Below are 27,413 nucleotides of genomic sequence, written 5' to 3'. Positions count from 1 at the left end.
TTGTGAGCTTTGGGCGAGAACGGGAATGGTGAATATTGTGGGGCCACTAGAACACTCTAGGTGTCTTTGTTTGAATTAGAAAAAAAAATACACCCTGCTGGCCAAGGAACTACAGACAAATGGCCCCCATAGGTGGACCAATTCGAAAAAAGTGCCCCTTTCTCCAGTCTCTGCCTATCCTTGTGGATGGGGGCACAGCCTCCCCAGGCGTACGCAGTAGTTCTGACAAGTTTCCTGTCTCCAGCCAGATGTCCCAGGAGGAGCAAGATATTGTAACTGTTCACCTCCCAGAGAACAGGAAACACGAGAGCCTGTGAAATCAATTCCATAAAACTAAAGTGATTTCTATTTGTTCCCTGGAAATGTTGGGAAAACTGCCATCTTTAGCACTGAAAGCAAAGATGACCTGAGCACCACCTGGTGGCAAGATCCACCTTGACAGTTCCAGGGGCCCCCTCCAGCCATAGGCTCTGGACTCGGACCTTGAGCAGAACCCCTGAGAGGAGGCAACCCTGCAGAGGTGAAGGGGCTCAGGTAGCTAAGTCCTGACTTCGGGAGGTGACCCAAGTGGCTCCCAAGCCCACCTGCCCTGCCAACCTCACCTCCTCCAGCCCAGTGACCGAGTAGGCATGGCCCTTGACTAGCCCACATGCCATTCTTGTTTCATACTGAACCGGAACAATCGTCTGTGGAGCAAAAACCAGACAGCCTGTCAGGGGTTGGATGGCAGAAGTTCTGTCGCCTCTGAGACAAAGCGCACATGAGATAATTTTCCAGGTTCTGTGAGGACAAGGATTCCTCCACGCTCTGAAAGGGGGCTTCCCGGCCACGCGAGGACCACTGCTGGCCCTTTTAGGCAGTCAAGAAGACATAGCCCAGAAGAGTGGTTTCCCTCAAGCTGGTTGCCCTGAAAAGGTCCATTCTGACCATCGGAGATCCATGTGAGGGTGGGACAATGTCGAGGTAGGTGAGATGACCCCTGCCCCTCGTTTCTGGATCTCTTGGGGTCTTCAAAAAAGAAACAGGACAGATGGAGGCTGTCCTGGACTCAGGCTTCCCCTTACCCTGAGCCCACCCAGAGCTGACTCTTCCCAGCAGAGAAAGGAAGTGAGAAAAGAGGTTAGATGAAACATATAGGTCCAACCTCCTTTCTGTATGTCCCCTCACTTCCTCCAGACCCACCAAGAACAATACTCAAGAAATCAAGAGTCACAGAGTCCAGGGAGGGAATCTGGAGGAGACCAGAAGCAAGTCCTGCTCAGACGTGATAGCCTAAGGGGGCAGGGGAAGCTCTTCCATTTTCAGAAATCCCCAAGGGGCAGCCCCAAGAATGCTTGGCAGAGTGTAGGATCTCCAATGCCCAGGGAGCCCTAGACCATTTCTCTGTGGCTTCACATGAGCTCTGGGAGCCATGCCGGACTGGGCAAATCATGAGCCTTTTCAAGTTCAGGGATGTGGATGGAGCCTGGGCTTTTTGGCACTTAGCCTCTTCCATATCTCAGTCCTTACATGACCCAGACCATGCTGAACAGAAAGGGATAGGGCAGGAGATCCACACGTCCCTCACATCTAGACCTGGGAAACCACTTGAAACGACTCCGTTGGTATTACTTATGCACACTTCCACCGGCAGTCTGTCCCAAAGGATCATCACGACACACACAAAGATGTATTTCATAGGATGTTCACAATAGCATTCAAGATGGGATCAGGAGGGAGACAAACCATAAGAGACTCTTAATCTCACAAAACGAACTGAAGGTTGCTGAGGGTGGGAGGGTAGGGAGAGGGTGGCTGGGTTATGGACATTGGGGAAGGTATGTGCTATGGTGAGTGCTGTGAAGTGTGTAAGCCTGACAATTCACAGACCTGTACCCCTGAAACAAATAATACATTATATGTTAATAAAAATAATTTAAAAAATAACAACCAATACAAGAAAGGGAAACAATCCCATTTTCCAATAAGAGGGTATTGGGTTAATAAACTATAACCTATTGGTATGTTGGCATACCGTACAGCCACTAAAAAATGTTTTAGGAGACACATTAACAATATAATTCATATTGGCACATTAAGAACATAAGGCTAACTGAACAAAGCCTAACTGCAAAGAGGTACATAGACTATGAGATTTTAAAAATAAACATTTAGATGAACTGTATGCAAAGAAAAGTCCTAGATGGATTTTACTAAATACTTAAGAGTTACTACCTTTAGACGAGAGAGAATGTAGGTTAATTTTTCCTCTGTTCTTTTCTGTACGGCTCAGTCAGCATTCTTCAGTGAACATGCATTATTCCAAAAGTACTCGAATATAAGACTGTTCTAGTGAACAAAAACTATTTTGTTTGTTTGCTAGAAGACTGTCTGGCACTCACTAGGAGCTCAATAAATATGTGTTGAATGAACAAATGAATGAACTAGAAGAGGAGAAGTATTTTAGAATACGTGAAGTCTCTCTTGTATTTCTACTTGTTAATTTGTTATCAGAGAAACTGCCAGGACTGCAGGATAGGAAGGAGCTCCCACAGACATTCCCTCCAAATCCGGTCTCTCCCACCTTCTTCAGGAGCCTTGGAGAGGGCAAGATATTCCAACCCAGACCCTTGGGAGGCCCATGTAGAGGTCAGTGTGCAAGGCACTGTCTGTTGAGGGGAGTCTAACACCAGGAGGCCCCGGTCATGCATGCCGGAGGGATGGTCAGTCCTGACAATTGGAGGTGTACACACCCGGGTCGGTCTGTCCTCTGAGCCTCTGGGGAGGAGGTCTGAGTCCCTGAGCTGCGAGTTATCCATATTCCTCACCATCCGTGCAATCAACTCTCCCATTTTCAGTCCAGAAGGAGAGGTTCCATAGGTCATGTTTGTGCCATCCTGAGGCCCAGTGGGGACAGGGACAGACAGTCCAGGAGAAAGAGCGAGAGCAAACAAGGGAGGGCGACAGAAAGGGAAGGAGACAGAATGAAGGAAGGGGACAGACAAGGAAAAGAGGAGAGATAAACGGTGTGAATGGAGACAAGATGGAGAAAAGTGATACAGAAAGAAAATGTTCATCTGTGGGTGTTTAATGCTAGCTGATCTTCCCATGCTTTCAGACCCATTTGGAGTATGGGGAAAGGAAGGAAATTCAGGAATTCTGCTTGGGTCTCTTCCTCAGCGATGGAAAGCACCAAGACTGTTACACACTAAGCAGGCCCCAAGGGCAGGTGTGTTTCCTGGCCAGGAGGCCTGGCCAGTCTACCATCTCCTTCCCCTTGGCCCCAGTCTCGGTTCACACCACTCCACTGCACTGAGACGGTACCTGCTGGCCAAGCTTCTCCCAGGTGACAACACAAAGCCCACGTCCCAAAGCTCGGTGACTAGGAGGCTGTCTTAGGGAAAGGCGGGCGCTGGTCCAGAACAGGTATGTGGTCAGCTTAATTGGGCCGTGTTGGGGCTGAGCAGCACTGACCACAGGAGGCCCTGCTGACACAGGCCTCTGGACCTATTTCTACCTCAAGTTCTGGGCTTGGAATGTCTTTGCCCCATCTCTTTGGTGAAACTCCCCAGAGACGCTTCTTCCCTGAGAAATTTTCAAAGTTGAGAGCCAGTTCCTGCTTCCTAAAACAAAACATCCACCCCATCCCAGAGGAAAGCCCTACGCTGCTCTACATCACATGACGGGCTTCCTGCACCGTGGCTGCTCCTCACCCTGTACCCCACACCCCAGACTTACATCAATGGAGCAGCCCATGAGGGAGCCTCTCTCGATGGCTTTCTTCATGATCTTGTACATGTCTCTGGGAGCATCCTTGATCTCAAAAAACTCGGTCACCCCTCCTGTGAAGTCCTCCATGGCCTCCGTAGTGTTCCCACCTTTCAGAGCCTCATAGGAACCGTGAAGCCTTGGAGAGAGAATGAAGACCAGTCCCAGGTCCCAGCGTTTCAGGAGACATGACCCAGGAGCCATGCCACCAGGACTTTACTCTCAGGTCCTGTGCTGTCTTCTTGCCTAATTCCCCAACAACTCTGTAAGTTAATGGGATGGATACTGTGATTCCCTTTCTTCACGTTGTAGAAACTGTGCTCCAAAGGCTAAGTGGCTTACCCAAGGCGCCAGAGACCCGGAAGCACTGGGACTGGAACCCAGCTATTCCCACTTCCTGGTAGTTCTCTTTCCACCATATTCTATACCCTAAGGAAGGGTTCCATTAGATCCATTAGTAATGGCTGGGGTGGAGCTTCCAAGGTGAGAGCAACATGACTTTATTCATATACTACAAGATCAGGAGGTTGAGCCAAGCCAGACCCTGGGACGTGAGCTTCAGAGATACAATGCTCAGATCCAAGACTTGCAACACCAACCTTTAATTCTGAAGGCAGAATTAAAGTGCTCACGATAGGAGGCTGAATCCAAAGATCTTCTATACATGACTTCATTCTATCCTTAAATATAGCATGTTTAGTTACAGCCATTTAGTTTATGTTTAGTTACAGTCTCGGACTCTGGGTCACAGTTGAACACACACACACACACACACACACACACACCTCCTCTTGTGACAAGACTTTGGGCTGGATTTTACAGCCGCCCCACTCCCCACCTCTAGTCCCACTTCACATCCTTGAGCATTGCCTTACTTAGCATAAGCCTTCTCCAGCAGAGCACTCCAGAATTCATTGCGGTGGTTGGATTTGGTGAAAACCAGTTGGTTGTTGTAAGTTGGCAGGCAGTCATCAATAACCACATCCACCCAGTCTCCGTAGCGCCAGAACTAAAAGCGTCAAGGACAGAGGCACATCGTCAGATCACCTTTGGGAAATGTATCTCTACTCCAACATTCCTTTGAGTCTCTTTGGCAAGCAGCCCCATTTCCTCTGTTTGGCCTCTTGGTGTTTGTCCATACTCTTGGGTTTAGGGTGTGTGCATCCTTCTCTAACTGGACTGTGGCATTCTTGAGAGCAGAAAGTGTGGTACATACCACTTTATCCCTTCCACACAGTCCAGCCCAGTCCTGGGGATGGTAGGTGCTCCGTGCATATCTGAGGACTTGAGATTTTCATTCTCCTGCTCTCCTGGGTCTACGTATTATAGTTTAGGTATCTTAGCTGACTTTAATGTGCAGTCAGGGTTCAGAACTACTGGTCTAGGTGAAGGTGACGTATTGATTATAGATTTCTCGATGACATACAGGTAGAAATTGCTGCTGAAAAAGAAAGATCGACAGGGAAGAGGGAAGCGCCCCAGAATATATTCTGGCTATAACAGGAACATTGTCTAATAATTCCAGTTCTGGATGTTTTGTTTTTTCTTTTAAGGTTTTATTTATTTATTTGAGATAGACCATGAGCTGGAGGGAGAGGAAGAGAATCTGAAGCACACTCCATGCTGAGCGCAAAGACATGGGACTCGATCTCATGGCCCTGAGATCATGACCTGAGCTGAAATCAAGAGTTGGCCACTTAACTGACTGAGCCGCCTGGGTGTCCCTGGATGTTGTTCTTTCTTGAACAAATCAGTTTTAACTGAAGAAGGCCAAATAGGGTTTAATTTCCTTTAATGACATTTTCTCCCTACTGAAAAGAGAGCAAAAATCTACCTGGTTTTTATATATACGGCCCTTGAGTCATAAGACCTTTTAAATATCAGAGGGAAACTGGCAGCTTGATGGCCCAGGAAGGAAACAAAAATGGGGACCTGGCTGCTTTACCCATGCTATGGGGGGGCGGTGGGGGCAACAGGACTGAACCTGATCAGAGGCCTTTTCTGAGGCCTTCAGTGCTGACATATAAGATCAGGAGGAACATCAAGTGATGCTTTGGATTGGTTCTGGGACATTAGGAGCTTCCGGGGCTGGAAACAGGATGCCTCAGAACCCCAGACTCTGCTAGATCCCAACATGTGGAACTTACTTCAGTTCTGGGTCAGCACCAGGATTTGGCTCTCTGATAGGACAATCTGGATCTAGAAAATTTCCAGTGGTTTCATTGAGTCTGGAAATGAAAGACTCACTTATGGGCTGAACCAGAAGCCTGTGCCCAGACTGACCAAACTTTCCTTCCAGGGCCTAGAAAAGGTGAGTGCGAGACTTCATGCAGACCTGCCTTCAAGGGCAACAAGGAAGGGAGCCATAGTCCGGCAGGGCGCAGGTCTTTCCTGTTGTGAACCTACAAATTCCCAATGCTAGTATCTTAGGGACCTACTTGAGAAGGGCTGTGGGTAACAACACAGCAGCCAGCCAGCTGGAGAGGCAAAAATAGATCCACAGGCCAGCAAACAGGATGACTTCCTGCCTTTCTGGGGCATAGCGGAAGGTGGGGGGGTTGGAGGGGGGATGGGCTTAGGGGGCAGAGTAAACAACTGCTTCCTCAAAAGGCCTGAGGCCTTAAGGGGGTCACTGCCCACAGCTAAGGCTGGGAGGGTGGGTGGAAACTTTCCTGAAGCTGCTGGGAGGTCAAGGCCAGGAGGGAGGGGGTGCAGGGGGCGGGGGGGATGGTGGCTGCAGGGGATGTGGATGGCAGCTGGCCCTCTCAACTACACTCCAGTTCCCTCACCTGGAAGTGGAAGATCCCTGCGTAGTTCTTGGTGAAACTCTGATCATGGGGTATGACTCGGAAAAGCAGGCGCTCATTCAGGGTCAGGCAAGCAATAGCTGCGAGAAACCAGCAGTCCCCTGCAGGCAAGCACAGGGCAGAGGTCACCTCCAGGAAAGAGAAAGACCGGATTCCAGCTGATGTTTTTATGTCTTCGCCAAATGAGTTCATTTAGTGTTCACTGTCCTGCTTCCAGAGGTGTCCACCTAGAACAGCCGGCTAGCAGTCCCTGGATAATTCGGTCAAGGTAACTTCTGACTTTTGACTGGTTTGCCTGAAGGTTGTAGGCAATTCCTCCACCTGTAATATAAGCTCACTTCCTTTTTGGACCTCAAGGAAGACAGAGCAGTAGGTCAACATTGGGTCATTCTTCCTAACACCTGTATGAAATCTTTGCAGTGGGAGTACATTTCCCCCCTCGGGGTGGAGCCTGGGCATCTGAGGGCCACCGGCCAAGCCCCCTGGTACTGGAAGGAAAGTCTGTTAGGCAGCTGCCTGGCAACCAGTTTATAGGTGGCACGAATATATTACTCACAGTGGAAGGAGATGGGGACATTCTCTTATTCCCTGAACTTCCTTTCTGGCAGAGTATGGTATATAGTCATTTTGCTCTGTGTGTGTGTGTGTATGTGTGAGAAAGAGAGAGAGAGAAAGAGAGAGAGAGAGAGAGTGGGAGACAGCGAGCACCCAGGGGGCACTGACAGTCACAGAGATGCCCTCTAGGGAGGCTGGTTTAAGTTCTGCAAGGCCCTTGTTTTGCTGTGTGGACCTGATGGCATCCTTGAGCTGGCAGAGGGGAGACCAAGAGCAGTCAGAAGACCTCCTCTCCACTCTGTCCTGCTCCCCACCAAGAAGAAGCAAGCCTCCCCTTTGAAACAGTTTCTGTTCGAAGGTCCAGACTATGAGCTCGCCCAGGGCTCTATAGGCAGCCTTCCCCGAAGTATAGGTACCCAGATACTGAAAACCTCTTCAACCTCTCTTTCTGGGGCCAAATAAGCCAAATTTGTTCCACTGGGTCTTGGATGCTCTTTCCCCTCAAGTTGTAAACTATATCTGTTGATGTTGTCTCCCAACTTTGCCTCACAGAGCTTTCCCGCGGTCCACACTGAAGAGGCTACTTCAAGAAGAGCCACGCTAACCACCGAGACAGAACACTGGACGTGCACCCCTGTGACAACTGTCATCTATGTGGAGACTCCTTTCATATGGAGTGCTGCTGGGGCAATTTCAACAGCAGTTTGGGTTACAGGTGTATTTTCTGTGTGCAAACAGATTCCATACAGATCTCCAGGGACGTGCTTGGTGTGCAGACAGTTTCAGAGCTCTCTTTTAAGGGAGTGGGTACAGTTAGAAGCAAGGTTTTTCTCTTGCGGAGTGAGGTGTGCAAATGGCTTTGAGACTCTAGGGAGGCCTATCTCCCATGACATGAGGCAAAGAACTGATGAGGGATGTGGAAGGAACAGAAAGTAAATGAAGCCATCACCAGCACACAGATACACCGGCATGAAGTAGTGTTCTAAAAACCTTCTCTTTCAAATGCTTTAAGACCAAAACCAGATTACTGTCTCTTCACTTCCTGTAAAGGACCACACCTTTATTGTCCCTTTACTTCCGGTAAAGGGACAACATGTAATCACCCCTTGATTGGCTGGAAAATGACCAGTGACCCCAGGGGACTTGCCTACCTAGATCTCCTTGACAGATGTCAGTTCTGTTGGCTCCACCGATGATAAATCGTGGATTCTCGCATATTTCCTGTGAAACAGAAAGGAAATGACAGTAGTAGGAGCTATTGTTTAGTGAGGCCCATTATGTAAGGTCCTACTGACATCTCACATCGGAACCATTGTGTATACTACTCAGATAAGCCCCCAAACACAGCCTGTGAATTGGACTCCATCATTCTTATTTTTCAGATAAGAAAACCAGGCCTCAGAAAGGTTAAGGAACTTGCCCAAGGACATACAGCTAGTAAGTGGTGGAAGCCAGAAACATGCCTCCTTTTCCCACTGTTCTACATTGTTCCCACACACTGACATACAATCTGCGTAAGGATATACCTGGAGAGAGCAGTGTCATTACCGCCATATTTTTGGAAGGGACAACAGAAAGCATGGCTGTTGTTTTTTCTTTCTTTCTTTTTTTTTTCTTCTATGCCAGGAAAATAAGTGCAGGAAGGAAAATAAAGACTTTCTTGTCAAGATGTGGTAACATAGCTATTTAGAGTCAGCATATATCCCAGGGTCTATAGGACTCAAGAGCTGGAGAGAGCAGAGTAAATATATGTTCCCTGGTCAGTTGAGGGTACTTTTTTTTTAAGTCGTCACCACACCCAGTGTGGAGCCCAACTCAGGGCTTAAACTCACAACTCTGAGAGTTCTAGACCTGAGCTGAGATTAGGGCTCCCCAAGGGTACATTTCTTTACACAAACTAACCCATTAAGCACCACTGCCCGCAGTTTCCGGTTACTACAGATTATGTGCAGTCCACCAGCGGCCAACAGAGGGCGCTCTTGTCTCTCCTTCTATGTCTTTTTTTTTTTTTTTTTTTTTAAGGTTTTTATTTATTTAACAGAGAAAGACACAGCATGAGAGGGAGGACAAGCAGGGGGAGTGGGAGAGGGAGAAGCAGGCTCCCCGCCAAGCAGGGAGCCCGATGTCTCTCCTTCTATGTCTTAACGCTTTGTTTTTTAACTTGGGAATTCTTTTTTTTTTTTTTTAAGATTTATTTATTTATTTATTTGACAGACAGAGATCACAAGTAGGCAGAGAGGCAGGCAGAGGGAGAGAGAGGAGAAAGCAGGCTCCCCGCTGAGCAGAGAGCCCGATGCGGGGCTCGATCCCAGGACTCTGGGATCATGACCTGAGCCGAAGGCAGAGGCTTTAACCCACTGAGCCACCCAGGCGCCCCTTGACTTGGAAATTCTTGAAATAATTGTAGATTCTTTGTTTTGGTTTTAACGCCATTCCTCAGAGTTTGAAGAAATATTGCTATCTCTGTGACCCAGCCCTCCCTCTCTCTGTCTCTCCTTGTGTGTGTGCGCGTGTCTCCCCCCCCCCCCCCCCCCCCCCGCCCCCATGCCCGCTCCCATCATGACAATGAGTTGAAGCTCCCAGTGCTCTGGGATATCTCTCTCCCTACTGGATGGAATGTCTTGCTTAGATCACACCACATGCACCTCCCGTCTGAAACTTAAAGCAATGGAAGGATAAACCCTAAACAAGAATTCCTAAAAAGGTTACCTGTAGGGGGAAGGAGGGAATAAGGCGGTGGGAATAGTGATGGGAGTAAAACTGAATATAACTGAAAAAAGTTTTGACTTAGGAACCGAGTAAATTTGTACATAATTAAAAGCCAAGCTGTGTCTGGCTAGCTCAGTCTGTAGAGCGTTGCTACTCTTTCTCAGGGTGGTGACTTCAAGCCCCATGTTGGGCATGGAGACCTACTTAAAAAAAAACTAAAAAATTAAAAGCCAAAATTGAAGGAAATGAAATTTTAAAAAAACAGTCTGTAAAAGCTGAAAGCAAACTGAAGCAAAGGAGCCTAACTGCATATCAAGTTGGTGACATAACCTTGCACATAAAAAGAATTCTTTCGAGTGACTTAAAATATAGTATTTTGACTCTTTACTCCTCTTGGGATATATCCTAATGTCAAAAACCTAAGCCATAAAGAAATATGAGTCATAAGAAATAATAATAATAATAATGTCATTATTTCAAAACTTTGACATGGATGCTATATGATAGATAAGAATTTATATTAATATCATTAGGTACCAAGATTTTTTTTACCATAGAGAAAATATGTAATATTAAATAATTTAAGTAACAATTCTGCAATGTTAGAGTTGAATTAGATATATAAATATAACTCATGATTTATTTTTTCCCCTAAGAAAATATTTCCTATCTCTCTGCATTAAAAACTAAACAACCCTCCACCAAAAAAATCTCCCCCCAAAATTAGAAGCAGTAACTATCTGGTAATAAAGAGAACATCACAACCAGATTGTGTGTGTATGGGGGTGGTTGTTGTTGTTTTTAAGATTTTGTTATTATTTTTTAAGTAGGCTCCTTGCCCAGTGTGGGGGTAGAGCCCACAACCCTGAGATCAGGAGTCACATGCTTTACTGACTGAGTCAGCCAGGTGCCCCCAGACTGTGGTTTTTAAAAACCATTTCCCACAAAGAAAAGGTAAAACTCATTATTCCAGACAAGACTCCTTCCTCTCTCTCTCTCTCTCTCTCTCTCTCTCTCTCTCTTTTATTTTATTATTATTTTTTAACATTTTATGTACTTGAGAGAAAGCATGCCCATGCGGTGGGGTTGGGGAGGGGCTGAGGGAGAAGGAGAAGCAGACACCCCACTGAGCTGGGAGTCAGAGGCTCGACTGGATGCCAAGGTGTCAGGATCATGACCTGAGGCAGATACTTAACCAACGGATGCAACAGGTGCCCCAAGACTCCTTCCTCTTAAAAAGAAGCCAAGTAAGGTATAGCAGACATGTTTTTTGGTCTCCCCAGTATTTTGCTCCTTGGAAAATACCCCCTTCTTCCAGGATTGTACCTCACCTTTTCACTGGGGAACAGGTCCACAGTCAAATGGCCCTTCTGGTGAGATTTCCCTTCACCCAGCTCTAGCCAAATAGTCGGGGCAATTAGTGAATGAGAGAGACTGGGTCAGGGATGGGCACGTGACCAAATCTGGGCCATTGAGGTAGGCTAAGGCTTTTGTTGTAAGTATAGAGAGAAAAAAAAAAAAACAGTTGGCCCTTGATTTACCCTGGGATGGGAGGCATCGGCCCCTGCACAATCAAAAATCCACATATCACTTTTGACTCCCTAAAAGCTTAATACGGGTAGCCTACTTTTGATTGGAAGCCTTACCAATAACCTAAACAGTCGCTTAACACATATTGTGTATATTATATGTATTCTGTACTATATTCTTACAATAACATAAGACAAGATGAAAATATTAAGAAAATCATAAGGGAGAGAAAATACATTTAAAGTGCTGTACTGGATTTATATATTTCTAAAAAAATCCGTGTACAAGAGGACCTGTGTGTTTTAAACAGGGGTCAACTGTACATTCTTCTGATAGAGTTGCTAAACTGATAGAATGTCAGTCTGAGGCTGCCAAGTGGCACATCTGCCCCTTGCAAAGTTAGTCTGCTTGAGCGTAAAGCCAGCTCAGAGGGAACAGATGGGAATAGGGGGAGAGGAAGGAGGTGATGACGGATAGATAAACAAATGATAGATCTACAGATAGACGCTATTAGGGACTGTGTCTTGATGACAAGGTTTGAGGGCTGGATTTAGGTGTGTCTGAATCCAACATCACCCTTGAACATTCAAATTCTATGAGTTTTTTTTTCTCTTTGGTTTAAGCTATCTTGAGTTGGGCCTCTCCTACTTGCCAGCTGAAACCCTTGACTATTGGATGTTCTGCCCCTGTTATAAGGACTGTATTATATAGTGACTCAAACACCAGACTTGTAGCTACATTTTTTAGTTGTTACAGGTATAGCTTCCTCTCCTTGGGACTATGCATTCAGACGCTGGCTTCACCTATTCCAGGGCTGGCTACTTGGAAAGGTAGCAGCAACTACTAACTACTCTGGTCGTTCATTATCTGTTTGGAGGTCCAGGTATCGGAATGGAGTTACATTTTTTACAGTAGTAGATTCCCCAATATACCACACTTACCTTCAACACTACCTTAGCTATGGTTCACCAAACATGAATTGAGCCCCCAAGTATGTACAGAGCTGGGGGAATTGATACAATACAAATGGGAGATCATCCAGCCTGCCCTCTGGGGAAACCCACAGCCTAGGGGCTCTTAACTGTTTGTCCTCATAAAAGATGTCCGTTCTGTGAGGATCAGTTGCCAAGCTTATTGAAGGTTAATTCATAAACAAGCTTTGGTTTGGCTAAATACCTTCTCCCTACCACCTACTTCTTCCTCTCTCCTTACTTAAAAACACTGCATAAATATCCCCCAGAAGGTCTAAGACCTGCCTATGTTGGGTGATAGGAACAAAAGGTAAATTATCCCAGCTCTGTTATTTTAGCTTGGGGACCAAAGGTTTCTAGCTCTTCCTTTGGTTATAATTTAGCCTGGAGACTGGATCTGTCAATGATGGAGTCCCAGCAATGAGCAACAGATGACCATTTCCTCAGTTCTTGGGTACCATGGTTCACACAATGACTACAAACTTTTATTATTTACCTCCATTGGTAAAATATTTTGAACATGCAACCCTATGTAAGTATTCTTACTGGTTTTAAGTTATATATGTGTATATTGATTGTCCTAACATATACTGTGCATTATAAAATAAATAGAAACATACACTTAAAAAGGTGGGATAAAATAGATATATGTGGACTTCCGGTTTAGTTCCAACATGTGAAGAGCTTGGAAGTCATTGCTCTTGTCCTCACCACAAGAAAAAGCTGAACAAACTGACAATCAGCATCTTTGCTTGGACCCATCAGAGAACTTAGATTGCAGGGCAATCCACCACCCTGCAATATGGACACAAGTGAAACTAGAAATTTACAGCTGAGATGTGCTTATCTAGAGCAGAAGCTGCTGAAACCATAAAATGATGGTAACACTTAACAGGTATTTTGATGAATTTCTGGAGGCTGAGTGTGAACTAGTATGAGAGTGAGAAACTTCTTGAGATCAAACCTGGAACAGTCCTCCTCACCTCCCACCCACACATTCATGGTTTTTTTTTTTTTTTTAAAGATTTTATCCATTTATTTGACAGAGAGATCACAAGTAGGCAGAGAGGCAGGCAGAGAGAGAGGAGGAAGCAGGCTCCCTGCTGAGCAGAAAGCCCGATGTGGGGCTTGAACCCAGGACCCGGGATCATGACCTGAGCCGAAGGCAGCGGCTTAACCCACTGAGCCACCCAGGCGCCCCACATTCATGGTTTTTACTGCCAAAAATCCCACCAAGTTCTCATGGTGAAGGTCTATGAAAGATCCCCCTCTTTTCCAGAGTCTTATATAAGTTGGGGGAAGGACACTGAGTCCCTTCCAGCCCCCTCTAGCCTCCCTTTCTCACCTAAGAAGGGGTGGATGGGAAGAATGCTATAGAGTGGGGAAATGTGTATGAAGGTCACATAGGCCCATTCAAAGATGGAAACTTAGTCATTAGATTATGGAGCACTTCCCCTCCCCCTTAACACCCCATCAACAGGGTTTCATTGTAATAACAGCCACTTAGAGCTGAAGACCTTCAAGGTGCAAACACTGATGGGGAGGACTTAGGAAAGCCCAAAGGCAAGAGGAGGGTGGGGCGAGGGGGCAAAACAAAAATACTAGAGGAATTTGAAGGTCTGGTCCCTGCAGCTATTGGAGGCATTAAACACCACACAACTCCTAGTCAGCCTAACATAAATCTTCACACCAAGGGCTTCTCCATCTCATTTCTTACTACCGCACACAACTTGTCTGGCTTTCAGCAAAAACTACAAAGATTGCCAAAAGGCAAACAAAAATAGTCTGAAGAGAGAAAGCAGAACTAGGGTAGGATATGACACAGATGTCAAAATTACCAGGCAGGAATCATTATTATAATAACCATAATGACTATGTCAAGGAGTCTAATGGAAAAAGTAGATAATGTGCAAGAAAAGATGGGTTAATATAAGCAGGGAGATGGAAACACGAAGAAAGAATCAAAAGGAAAGGATGTAAATAAAAAACACTATAACATATATTTCATCAGCTCATCCACAAACTGGGTAAAGACAAGGAGGAAAAAGCAGTAAGACTGAAGGCGAGACAACAGGAACATCCCAAAGTGAAATGCAAAGGGAAAAATAATGGAAAATCCCAAAGCCCCAAAAACCAAAGCAGAACATTCAAAAACTGTGGGTTAATTTCAAAAGTTGTAACACATGCATAACCAAATACTAGAGGAAAAGAAAGAGAGAAGAAATATCTGAAGTAACAGTGGCCAAGAACTTTACAAAATTAATGACAGATACCAAACCACAGATTCAGGAAGCTCAAGGAACATCAAAGGGTGTAAGTGCCACCAAAATACAACAACATAAAACTGTACTTAGGCATATTGTATTCAAACTGCAGATAATCAGAGACCGAAAAAGTGTTGTAAAAAGCCAAGAGGGGAAAAATACCTTTCCTATAGAGGAACAAAGATAATAATTACAGCAGACATCTCTTCAGAAGCCATGCACACAAGAAAGACTGGATTGAAAATAATTAACTATTTAATTATTAAGTAAGCTCCACACTGGGGCTTGAACCCCTGATCCTGAGATCAAGACCTGAGTTGAGATCAGGAGTAGGATGCTTAACTGACTGAGCCACCCAGCTGACCCTGGATTGAAATATTTAAATTGGTGAAAGAAAAATCCACCAAACTTGAATTCTATATGTAAGAAATTATCTTTCAAAACTGAGGGAGAGGAGCACCTGGGTGGCTCAGTGGGTTAAGCCTCTGCCTTCGGCTCAGGTCATGATCTCAGGGTCCTGGGATCGAGCCCCACATCGGGCTCTCTGCTCAGCGGGGAGCCTGCTTCCTCCTCTCTCTCCCTGCCTGCCTCTCTGCCTACTTGTGCTCTCTGTCAAATAAATAAATAAAATCTTAAAAAAAAACTGAAGGAGAAATAAATACTTTCTCAGACAAGCAAAACCAGAGAGAATTCATTGCCAGTGGACTTGTCTTGCAATACATGTTAAAAGAAGTGCTTCAGGGAGAAGGAAAATGATAGAGGTGAGAAACCTGGACCTACATAAAGAAAGGAAGAAAGAGCTCAGAGAAGGAATAAATGAAGGTAGAATAAAACTTGTATTTTTCTTATTCTTAATCTAAAGATAACTTTATTTAAAGTAATAATAATAACAACAACAGTGTGTTGAGTAATGATAGCGTATGCATAGGTGAAATGAATGAAGGGAAGCCAGGGAGGAACTGGGCATTTTCTGTAATAAAGTGTTAGACTGCATATATGATGGCATAGTGTTATTTGAAGGTGGAATTAGATTAGTTGTACATGTATATTGGAAACTATAGCATAACCATTAACATTAAAACAAGTATAATCGATACACTTAAGAGAGGGGATAAAATGGAATCATGTAGAATATTAAATTACTAAAAAAGGCAGAAGGCGGGGAGAGGAGAAGCAAAGAACAACTGTAACAAATAGAAAACAGTTGCAAACATGGTAGATAGGAATCTAGCTGTATCATAATCACTTAAATACGAATGGTCTAAATCTGCCAATGAAAAGATAGAGATTGTGAATGTGGATAGAAAAGAGACCTGTCTGTATGTTGTCTACAAGAAACTCCCTTTAAGTGTAAAGCCTTGGGGAGCTAGAGAAGGATATGCCATGCTAGCACTCATCAAAGGGAAACTGGAGTAGCTGTATTAATTTCAGATGAAGCCGACTTCATAGCAAAAAATATTAGAGATAAAGAGGTGTGTCACATAATGAGAAAGGAAGCAATTCTCCAAGAAAACACATAATCCTAAATGTGGATGCATCACATTGCTTTGTGAGAAGTCTGGCCGGTCAGCACGGACCTTCCTGCTTAAACAGAAGCAGCGCATCCCTAAGGAGACAGCCTCAGGCGCAAGATTCACAAGGCAACTCTAGCCTCCCACAACCTCCTGTTTCTTAACGGTTCACCACCTTCCATGGAACTCTCCTTGAACTGTGAGCCTCAGGGCTCATAGCCACTCCACTTTCCCCTCCCCAGAACACCTGCTCTCAAGAAGACATGATGATCAATTACGCCTTACTATTTTACTATGCATTAAAGCCAACGCGTTAGCTCTCTTAAAAATATTCACAGGCTCCAAGACCTCTAGACCGTTATAGTAATCTCTTGTTCAGGAATAGAAAATAACATCTCCAGTTTCAGGAGGAAGCAGGAAAGCATTCTGGGGGCACATGGGTCAGAGAACCTTGATGAACCCCTCACTCAGGTCGAGAACCCACGGCTTCAAGGCTCTGGACCACCTGATCTCCTGTCCCCAAGAACTGAGTCCTGCAGCCCCATCCCTCCCATCCCTACCTTTGGCCTTTTCCAGGTGATGGCCTTCATCTTGGTTTTCTGGCTCAGCTCATGGGAGCCCAGGGCCTGAACCCCTGCTGGGAACACACGGTCTTCAAAAAGGCACTTCTGAGCTAGGCACCGTCGTCTGAGAACCAGGAAATCCTGCCCCCCAAACTTGAGGGGCTGTGTGACAGTGCCCTCTCCATTTCTCCTGTCCCGCTCCCTGATCACTCGGTCACAGAAGAACCCTGGCAGCAGGTAGGGCATGGTGACCGCTCAGGGAGTAGAGCTGGGCCTTCACTGTGGCCTCTCTCCCCCTGCACCCTCCATCCAGGCCTAATCCTCCCGTGAATGGGCCGAAGCCTATATAGCTCCTCCGCCCTCAGCAGCGCGATGCAAATGAACACAGCCCAGAGAAAGGCCGTGGTCAGAGTCAGCAGCTTTGGCTGGAGGCCCCTGAGCCCACGGTCAAGGGGCAACACCATGCCAGTGAGAGAGGGAGCCAGCAAAGGGAGTGAGAGAGCCAGGGACGGCCCCAGGACAGGCCATAATGGCTTGGAGACCTGTAGGCTACTTCCACCAGCCTTGCTGGGATTCTTTCTTTAAAAAGAAAAAAATATAATTACCAAGAGGCTTACCCTGCCTCAGCAAAAGACATTCATGCCTTTGACACGGGCGGCCAATGGGATATAGCATGGGGCCTTCCAAACATGCTGTATACACTAATCGTATACGGGCTGCTGAATGCATAGAAGGAATCTGCTCCAAGCCATTGTCTGAGGTTAACGAAGCCTTCATTCTCCCGATGTCCCTGCCCCATCCCCCCAAAGACCTTGACTGGCCATTCAGGGACTCTAATCAGTGGAGGGTGGGTAACTCGACTTCAAACGCAAGTCCCTGTTGGAGTGGGCCCCATGGCAACAAGCAGGCTTCCACGGCCACAAGCTCAGGACCTTTGAGGCAGAAAATGCAGTTGGGGAGGGAAGGCTTCATGTGCGTCAGAATTCCGTTCACAAGAAAGCCCAGATTTTTCAAAGTTTTATCGTGCTTCGATGGACAGCTCGAATGAAAGCTGGGAGGCAATGCGGGGGGACATTGGGGCCTGGCAGTCTCCCCCAGGGGGACACTGGCCCTGTCCTGTCACTGACTCCTGCCAGCCCACACCTATCATGGGCTGGGTGGTCTTTGTACAACCTGCATCGGAATCACCTGGGATGCCTGTTTAAAATGCCTCCAGATTCTCAGGCTTCACCCTGGACCCAAGGATTCAAATATTGTTGGTAGGGGTCTGGGACTCTTCAGTTTGAAGAAGGATCCCAGGAGCTTCTTATGTCCACTGGGGTTTGATCCATGACATTAGCATTACAGAGTAGCGTAATAGCTCAATATAATTTGGGGGTCAGTTCTTTTAAGAAATAAGTATATTTTTATTACATTTATATATGAACAAAATTTTTAAAAAAAAATCAAACAATACAAAAGGTACATAAAGGAATAGCAGTCTCTTGCCCTGCAAATCCCTCTCCTCAGAGACAGCTGCTTTTAATCCTTTTTTTCTTTTAAGATTTTATTTATTTATTTAGAGAGCAAGAGTCGGGGGAGGGGCAGAGAGAGAGAATCTTAAGCAGACTGTGCTGAGTGTGGAGCCCAACTTGGGGCTTGATCTTATGACCCTGAGCCAAAATCAGGAGTCAGACACTTAACTGAGCCACCAAGGCACCCCCACTTTTAATTCTTTTAGCAATTTTTCTGGTATTTACCTCTATATTTCTAAACAATATCTTTATATTATTACTTTTAATTATTGTTATTATTTTTTGAGTCCAGTCTTTTTTTTATTAAAAGGTTTTATTTACTTATTTGACAGAGATCACATTATTTTGACAGAGATCACGAGTAGGCAGAGGAGCAAGCAGAGAGAGAGGGGGGAAGCAGGCTCCCTGCTGAGCAGAGAGCTGGATGCAGGGCTCAACCCCAGGACCCTGAGACCATGACCTGAGCTAAAGGCAGAGGCTTTACCCACTGAGCCACCCAGGTGCCCCTAAGAGTCCAGGCTTTCATCATGGCTCTCTCTTTACTTTTTTTTAAAAAAGATGTATTTATTTATTTATTTGAGAGAGAGAGAGAGAGAGAGAGAAAGCATGAGCACAGTGGGGAGGGGCTGAGGGAGAGAGAAAGAGTCCCCAGCAGACTCTAGGCTGAGCACAGAGCCTGACCTGGGACTTGATCTCAGAATTCTGAGATTGCCACCCAAGCCAAAACCAAGAGTTGGAGACCCAACTGACTGAGCCACACAGGTGGTCTTAATTTATTATTTTTAGAAACTATCTGCAGCATTCCTATTCAGACAAATGAGATTTAATTTTCTCACATTATGCTTTACCCACCATCTTCCCAAAATAGTTATGCCATAAATTTTGGTTAAGTTAGAATTCAGTATTTACTTGAGTATGATTAGTTGTCTATTCACTTCTTAGCTAAGTGCTATGCTGTATTAGATTTCCTCTCTGTAGAAATGTTTCTTTTCTCTTATTCTTTATAATTCTCTGATTTTCTATGTATTTATCAATGCTTTTCCTCAGCAGCAGTTTCTCCAAATACTTAAACTCATCAGGTAACCTAGTGGTTCCACTGCTCTCCCGCTAAGGCCTTCCTTTGCAGCTTCATTCTCCCATACAGGCTGGACTGGCTGCCCTCCAGGTTAGGAGCAGTGGCCTGGGACTGACTATCCCTTTCTGGGTGGAATTCCATTTCCCGGATCTTAACTCTTCTTTGGTTTACTCCTTGATTGGATTGGCAAACAACTTGGAGCTTCCTAAGAAAGTATGTATGGGAGGTAAGTGGCTTGTGTCCTTGCCCAGCTAACTCTGATTTCCACTTTTTTTATATATATAATTTTTAATTTTTTTTATTAACATATGATGTATTATTAGGCCCAGGAGTTGAGGTCTGTGAATCGCCAGGTTTACACACTTCACAGCACTCACCATAGCACACACCTTTCCCAATGTTCATAATGCAACCATCCTCTCCCTACTCCACCCCCCCCCCCGCAACCCTCAGTTTGTTTTGTGAGATTAAACGGTTTGTCTCCCTCCCCATCCCATCTTGTTTCATTTATTGCTTTCCTACCCCCCAAGCCCCCCACATTGCCTCTCAACTTCCTCATATCAGGGAGATCACAGGATAATTGTCTTTCTCTGACTGACTTATTTCGCTCGGCATAATACCCTCTAGTCCCATCTGAATTCTACTTTTGTACGCGATTGAGAATTTGGCTAGGGATTTTAAGTTGAAAAGCACTTCCCAGAATTTTTACGGAATGGTAATTGCTTCTAGCATATGGTGTTGTTGAGAAATATGGTATAACCTGATGAGCATTCCTTTGTATGTGACCTATCATTTCCCTCTGAAAGCTTTAAGGGTTTTCCATACTTCCCTCCTATTCCTCCTTCTGCCAATTCCTAAAGCCACATTTATGTGCTTTGGTATGAGTTTATTTTTTAAATTCTTTGTGCTGAGCACTCAGTGACTCCTTTCAATATAGAGATTTTTGGTCTCAGTTCCAGAATATTTTTATATTATTCCTTTTCATTTCTCTCCCTTTCAATTCTTTCTTTCTTCCCTTCCTTTCTTCCTTTTTCCTTTGTTTTTTTTGAAACTTCTAAAAATCAGATGTTAAATGTCCTCTAATTTTATTGTATTTTCCTAATTTGGTTTGTTCTGCATCCTAGATTTCCTTGATTTTATATTTTAACCCTGTTAATAAAACTTTAAATTTCAACTTTCATAGTTTTCTACTGTATATTATTTATACTACATATTTATATAATGAAAAATTTCAGAATTACAGAAAAGTTTAAAGAACATACATCCACATAGTTTACATTTAGATTCAATAATTGTTAACATTTTATCATCTTTGTTTTACCTATCTATATATGCATATATAGATCTTATTATTATTATTATTTTTTTTTTGCCGAACTATTTGGAAGAATGTTGACAGTATCATGACACTTCACACCTAAATACTTGGAAGTATATATAGGATACAGCAGGCATCTCCTAAGGACAAGAGCACTTCCTACTGATTGTAATGCCCTTATCACTAAGAAAATTAACTATGATTCTCTAATATTATCCAAGATCTTTATCCATATGCTAATTTCTTCCATTGTTCCCCAAATCTTTTATAGCTTCCTTTTAAAAAAAGATTTTATGTATTTTTTGAGAGAATGAGAGAGAGAGAGCATGAGCAGGGGTGAGGGGAGGGGCAGACGGAGAAGCAGACTTCCCGCTGAACAGAGAGTCTCACATTGGACTCCATCCTAAGACTCCTGAGATCACGACCTGAGCCAAAGGCAGATACTTAACTAACTGAGCCACCCAGGCATCCCTATAGCTGCTTTTCTTTGAACTAGAATCCAATTAGCTGCACACATTGAAATTTAATAATTTAATAATCAGATTGGAGGAGCCTGGGTGGCTCAGTCAGTTAAGCATCTGCCTTCAGCTCAGGTCAAGATCCCAGGGTCCTGGGATGGAGCCTCATGTCGGGCTCCCCGCTCAGCGGGGAGTCTGTTTCTCCCTCTGCTCCTCCCCTCACCCCTGCTCATGCTCTCTCTCTCATTCTCTCAAATAAATGCATAAAATCTTTTTTTAAAAATTGTAATATTTTCTATTTTTTAAGGTTGTAAATCAATATAGAACTAAAATTATGCACAACAATAGCAGATGAATTGGTAGAGGAGTTCTTGGAGTCAAAGTGCCTCGTGGTCCTCATACTGTTTGAGGAAAATAAAGCTTTTGATCAATTTCAGGCTTTGTCAAGATGAAATTTATGTTAATCATTTAGGGCAACTGAAAAAACAGAAATAGTCAATAACTTCTGAACTTGTAGAAAGAAAAGAAAATAATAAAACACTTTTTATATTATTTAGGGGAGGGGACAGAGGAAGAGGGAGAGAGAGACTCTTAAGTGGGCTCCACACCCAGCATGGAGCTTGACCTGAAGCTTGATCTCATAACTTTGAGATCTTGACCTGAGCCAAAGTCAAGAGTTAGACACAGGGACGCCTGGATGGCTCAGTCATTAAGCATCTGCCTTTAGGTTAGGTCAGGTCATGATCCCAGGGTCCTGGAATCAAGTCCTGCATCAGGCTCCTTGCTCAGCTGGGAGTCTGCTTCTCCCTCTGCCAGCCATTCCTCCTGCTTGTGCTCTCTTTCTCTCTCTCTGGCAAATAAACAAATAATAACATCTGTAAAAAAAAAAAAAAAAAAAGAGTTGGAGACTTAACTGACTGAGCCACCCAGGCTCCTGGAGAAAACACTTTCAATACATTTTTTAAAAGGCAGAGAGAGGAAAAATGAACATTTAAGAAGCACTATCAACAGAAAGGTTATGGTTAAGATGATAGAAATAAATCCAATATATATCGATGTTCATAATCAGTTTAAATGGACTAAAGCCTTCAGTTAAAAGACAAAGGTTTTCAGATTGGAAATTTTTTTTTAAAAGTCTAAGCAGTTTATAAGAAACACAACCAAGATATGAGGCCACAGAAATCTATAGCAGGTCTATTCAACAGTGAAACACTAGGATTGACTGCCCTTTAAAACTGGGATTCTGTTATTTCCTTATTATTTAAATAAATTTAAAGTAACCAATTCTGTTATCTCCTTTATTATTAACATGATGCTGGAGGGTTTAGCCAGTGCACTAAAACAGGAATTAGGTTGCTGAATACAGTTGTGCATAATGTACTGGGTCACCCTGTCATTATTTACAAATGACCTAACTATACAGAAACAGAACTTACTGACAAATAACTTGGGATCTACAGTTAAATTGTTAGAATTACTAGGAGTTTAGCAAATATATTGGATATAAAAGTCAAATGCATGTTTATGCCTGAGAAATTGAGTACAATTTTAAGAAAGAAGCCCTTTCTAAAAACAACAAAAATAAAAGATGCCCAGGAAGAAATCTGACAAAGGATGTTCAAGACCTTTATGGAGAAAATTATCAAAGAACTTGATTAAAAGGTACTAAAGAAGGGATGCATGGGTGGCTCAGTCAGCTAAATGTCTACCTTCAGGTTGGGTCATGATCTTGGGGTCCTAGGATAGAGCCCCACATCAGACTCCCTGCTTAGTGGGAAGCCTGTTTCTCCCTCTGCCTCTGCCCCTGCCTGCCACTCATGTTTCTCTGTCTCTCTCTGTCAAGTAAATAAATAATATCTTTTTTAAAAAGATACTAAAGGAGACCCAATTAAATGAAGAGACATCCCTTTTTCATGCATAGGAAGACTCAATATTGTCAAGACATGCATTTTTTTCCAGGTTGATTTAATGCAATCTCAGTAAAAATCCCCTCAGGAATTTTTGCAGAACTTAACACCTTGATTCTAAAATTTAAATGGAAAGGCAAAGAGCCAGATAGGGTTAAAACAATACTGAAAAGGAAAAACAAGTTGGGCGTATTTGCTGTACTGCAAGACTTATTGACACAAGGTGTGGAGTTGGTACAAAGACAGATCAATAAACACAAGTAGAACACGGTAGAGAGCACAGAAACAGAACTACACATTGTTAGACATTTGATCTGTTTAAAAAATGACATTACAAAATAGCAGAGAAAGGATTTGAAAAAAAAAAAAAAGGTGTGCTGGGAATTTTAATCATCCACATGGAAAAACAACAAAATATGATCCCTGTCTTATATAAGAAAAATCATTTCTAGATGGATTATAGACCCAAATATAAAGGCAGAAAAATTGTTTCTAAATGATAATAAAGAAGAATGACTTTGGTTTAAGAAAATTTTTAAAAATTTTTAAAATATTAATTTTAATTTTTTTGAGAGAGAGAGCATGTATGCAAGCAAGCAGGGATAGGGGGTAGAGGGGCAGAGAGAGAGGGAAAGAGAGAATCTTAAGCAGGTTCTACACCCAGAGGTGAACCCAGTGTAGGCCTTGATCACACGACCCTGCGATCATGACCTGAGCCAAAATCAAGAGTTGGAAGCTTAACTGACAGGGCCTCCCAGGTGCCCCTAGGAAAAACTTTCTTGACAGAACATAAAAAGCACTAGCTATATAGGAAAAATATATATATAATAAATTAAGAATAACTTAGAACTTTTAATTAAGAGATTTTTTTTTAAAGATTCTATTTATTCATTTGACAGAGATCACAAGTAGACAGAGAGGCAGGCAGAGACAGAGAGAGGAGGAAGCAAGCTCCCCGCTGAGCAGAGAGCCCGATGCCGGGCTTGATCCCAGGACCCCGGGATCAAGACCTGAGCCGAAGGCAGAGGCCCTAACCCACTAAGCCACCCAGGTGCCCCTAATTAAGAGCTTTTAATTAAGAATTTGTAAAATAGGGGCACCTGGGTGATTCAGTGGGTTAAAGCCTCTGCCTTCGGCTCAGTTCATGGTCCCGGGTCCTGGGATAGAGCCCCACATCGGGCTCTCTGCTCAGCAGGGAGCCTGCTTCCCTTCCTTTCTCTCTGCCTGCTTGTGATCTCTGTCTGTCAAATAAATAAATAAAATCTTTTAAAAAAATAATTTATAAAATAAGAAAACCCTTAAAAGAGTGAATAGGCAAGTCACAAAGTGGGAGAAAATATATTTTTTAAAAGATTTTATTTATTTATTTGAGAGGGAGGGAGTGCACAAGCAGGGGAGGGGCAGAGGGAGAGGGAGAGGGACAAGCAGACTCCCTGCTGAGCATGGAGCCCTTTGCAGGACTTGATCCAAGGCCTCTGGAGATCATGACCTGAGCTGAAGTCAGATGCTTAACAGACTGAGCCACCCAGGGACCTCGAGAAGATATTTATAACACATCTAACCAATAAGCAATCAGTATCCAAAGATGTCTACAATTCAAGTTGAACAAGACCAACTCAATAGAAAAACTAGCAAAGACAGGTACTTAATGGACAGCGAGATAACAAATGGTCAAGAAATACATGAATATGAACAGATGCTCTGCCTCATTCATAATCAGGAAAACGCATCTTTTCATACATTCCTTGGCTATTTCTGTCTCTGACCCTCCCATTTCCAGCATTTTACTGCTAAGTTATTTCAGCTTCCTCACTATAGTATCTACAGCTCTGTCACAGTCAGGAGGAGCTGCTGTCTTGTGGAATATAAGGGGAGGCAGTCCTAATTATTTACTGAATTTTCACTTTCACCAGAACTTACCTCCCCCACCCCACCGCACCATGGTACCATCATGACTACTCAGTTGAGAGTGGGCTGACTCTCAATGGGGTACCTCATTTTGCCTTTGATTTACCATCATCATTCTTTATTGATTCACTGTGCTCAGTATGTCATTTACAACATGCCATTTAATCCTTACAACAACTCTATGGAAGAAGGATTTTCTGGTTTTCTATATTCTTTTCATAGATGAGGAAACTGAGACCTGAAAATGGTCTGCTTCACTCTCTCCCTCTGCCCCTCCCCGCAGCTTGTGCTCTCTCTATCTGTCTCTCACAAATAAATAAAATCTTAAAAAAAAAAAAAAAAAGATGACTGGGGGCACAACAAATGACACAGGTAGCTTGTAGGGGCCTCCCACTGTCCAAAGATGAAACAATTTGAACATCAAAAAAATCATGACGTAATGGATTAAAACATGTTGTAATGTTTCCTGCTAATCATACCCTTAATAGGGTATTGTTTTAAGTTGTGATGTTTAAGAATACAGAGAACAGGGACGCCTGGGTGGCTCAGTTGTTAAGCGTCTGCTGTCGGCTCAGGTCATTATCCCAGGGTCCTGGGATAGAGCCCCGCACTGGGCTCCCTGCTCCGCTGGAAGCCTGCTTCTCCCTCTCCTACTCCCCTGCTTGTGTTCCCTCTCTCACTGTGTCTCTCTCTGTCAAAAAAATAAATAAAATGTTTTAAAAAAAGGATACAGAGAACATAGAAATTACAATCCATTCTTGTTATTCGTGGTAGTTATGTTCTATAATGGTGCTGTGAATGCTGAATTAGTGAGTACGGAATCATTGCTCTTGGAGGGAATACAGGATTAGATTCCTGTGAGTGTCTAGCCACAATTTTATCAACCGATGAGTACACATTCTTCAGTGTGTTTCTGTTTAAAGACACCTTATTTAATATATTTTACTGAGTCATTAACTTTGAACTCACAGCCAACAGCACCAAAATTTCAGTGTGAATGACTCTAACACATTTCTTTTCTCCCTAAGGCACACCCTGGCTTTCTTGCACTTAGGAACATAAGACAGCACTTCATATTTTAAACAGAGGAAATCACCGATAAGAAGTGCAAAAAATGTGAAAAACGGGACGCTATGTAGACTATGAAAAGGACACCCGTTTACAGTATGAGAGCTAAGATGAGAAAGCCCAGTGTCACCCTAATTTCATCTGGGAATGTGCCTAGGGGGCGACTCAAATTTTTCACTGCCCCATGCATGTCTGCAAATGACCACAGAAACACCATAAATGCTGATTTTTAGGGTTACAAATTAATTTTAGTGAGTAGGTAAGTTCAGAATCCGTGAATAATGAGGATTGGCTGTATATAGATCATGGCACTGACCTCCCCCGCGTTGGAAAAACCACATTTACAGGGTAAAGTTAGAGATTTATAACTCTTTGATCTAGAACATCTAAAGGAAAGATAAGATTATTCACAAACAAGGAGTATGACTATGTACAGGAAATCTGCTGACTCTATTTCACTATCTTCTGGGTCAGACTAGAGAGAAGGTGCAAAAGTTGTGACCAGGAGATTTCTGGCTAGAAGTAAGGATGAACATTCAGGCCGTGAGAGGTACGCATAGAATATAGGCAGGTTATCGAAGGGGCTGAGGGTGTCTGTTTCCCTTCAAAACTTTGAATTCAGGGAAGGAACCCATCTACTGGAATGGCTGAAAGCTATTACCAAACATCCCAAACCATCCTAACATTTATAAGTTTTTGATAGCAGTTTCAATACTGTGTTCTGGGGGATATAATAAACTTCTAAAAGTTGTGATGGTGATTATTTAGACTTGAAGTTGGGATGAATATGGTAAAGGAAGTGTCAGCTCCTTCTTCTTTTTCTTCTTCTTTTTTTTTTTGCTTTGGCTTTTTAAGTTTTGCTCTTAATTCCAGTTAACATACAGTGTAATGTTAGTCTCAGGTGTACAGTACAGTGGTTCCACAATTCCATACATCACCTGGTATCCATCACGACAATTGTCCTCCTTAATCCCCACCACCTATTTTACCCATCCCCCACCCACCTCCCCTCTGGTAGCCCCCAGTCTGTTTTGATAATTGAGAATCTATTTCTTAATTTGTCTCTTTTTTTCCCCATTTGCTGATTTGTTTCTTAAATTCCACATACGAATGAAATCATATGGCATTTGTCTTTCTCTGACTTATTTCACTTAGCATTATACTCTCTAGCTCTATCCATGTTGTTGCAAATTGTAAGAGTTCATTCTTTTTTTTTTTTTTAAGATTTTATTTATTTATTTGACGTACAGAGATCACAAGTAGGTAGAGAGATAGGCAGAGAGAGAGGAGGAAGCAGACTCCCTGCTGGGCAGAGAGCCCGATGCAGGGCTCGATCCCAAGACCCTGAGATCATGACCTGAGCCGAAGGCAGAGGCTTAACCCTCTGAGCCACCCAGGCGCCCCAAGAGTTCATTCTTTTTTAATGCTAGAATAATATTCCGTTGCATATATACCCCACTTCTTTTTCCATTCATCTATGGATGGACACTTGGGTTGCTTCCATTTCT

General features: G+C 43.6%; 1 protein-coding gene across 2 annotated transcripts in view; it reads right to left on the bottom strand.

The window, feature by feature from the left end:
• CAPN3 (calpain 3) overlaps positions 1–27,413 on the bottom strand; it is a 49,620-nt gene that overhangs the window by 15,793 nt on the left and 6,414 nt on the right. For both annotated transcript variants that reach the window (XM_047739036.1, XM_047739037.1), the window contains exons 2-7: positions 8,261–8,330; positions 6,537–6,655; positions 4,623–4,756; positions 3,718–3,886; positions 2,733–2,876; positions 603–686 (exon numbers count right to left, since the gene is read on the bottom strand). In XM_047739036.1, the coding sequence (XP_047594992.1) occupies positions 603–686; positions 2,733–2,876; positions 3,718–3,886; positions 4,623–4,756; positions 6,537–6,655; positions 8,261–8,330 (720 nt within the window). The remainder of the gene's footprint in view (positions 1–602; positions 687–2,732; positions 2,877–3,717; positions 3,887–4,622; positions 4,757–6,536; positions 6,656–8,260; positions 8,331–27,413) is intronic.

The sequence above is a fragment of the Lutra lutra genome, chromosome 7, assembly GCF_902655055.1.
Source record: "Lutra lutra chromosome 7, mLutLut1.2, whole genome shotgun sequence".
NCBI classification, from domain to species: Eukaryota; Metazoa; Chordata; class Mammalia; order Carnivora; family Mustelidae; genus Lutra; species Lutra lutra.
The sequence above is the reverse complement of the archived record's forward strand: the minus strand, read 5'-3'. Positions and strand labels throughout refer to the sequence as shown.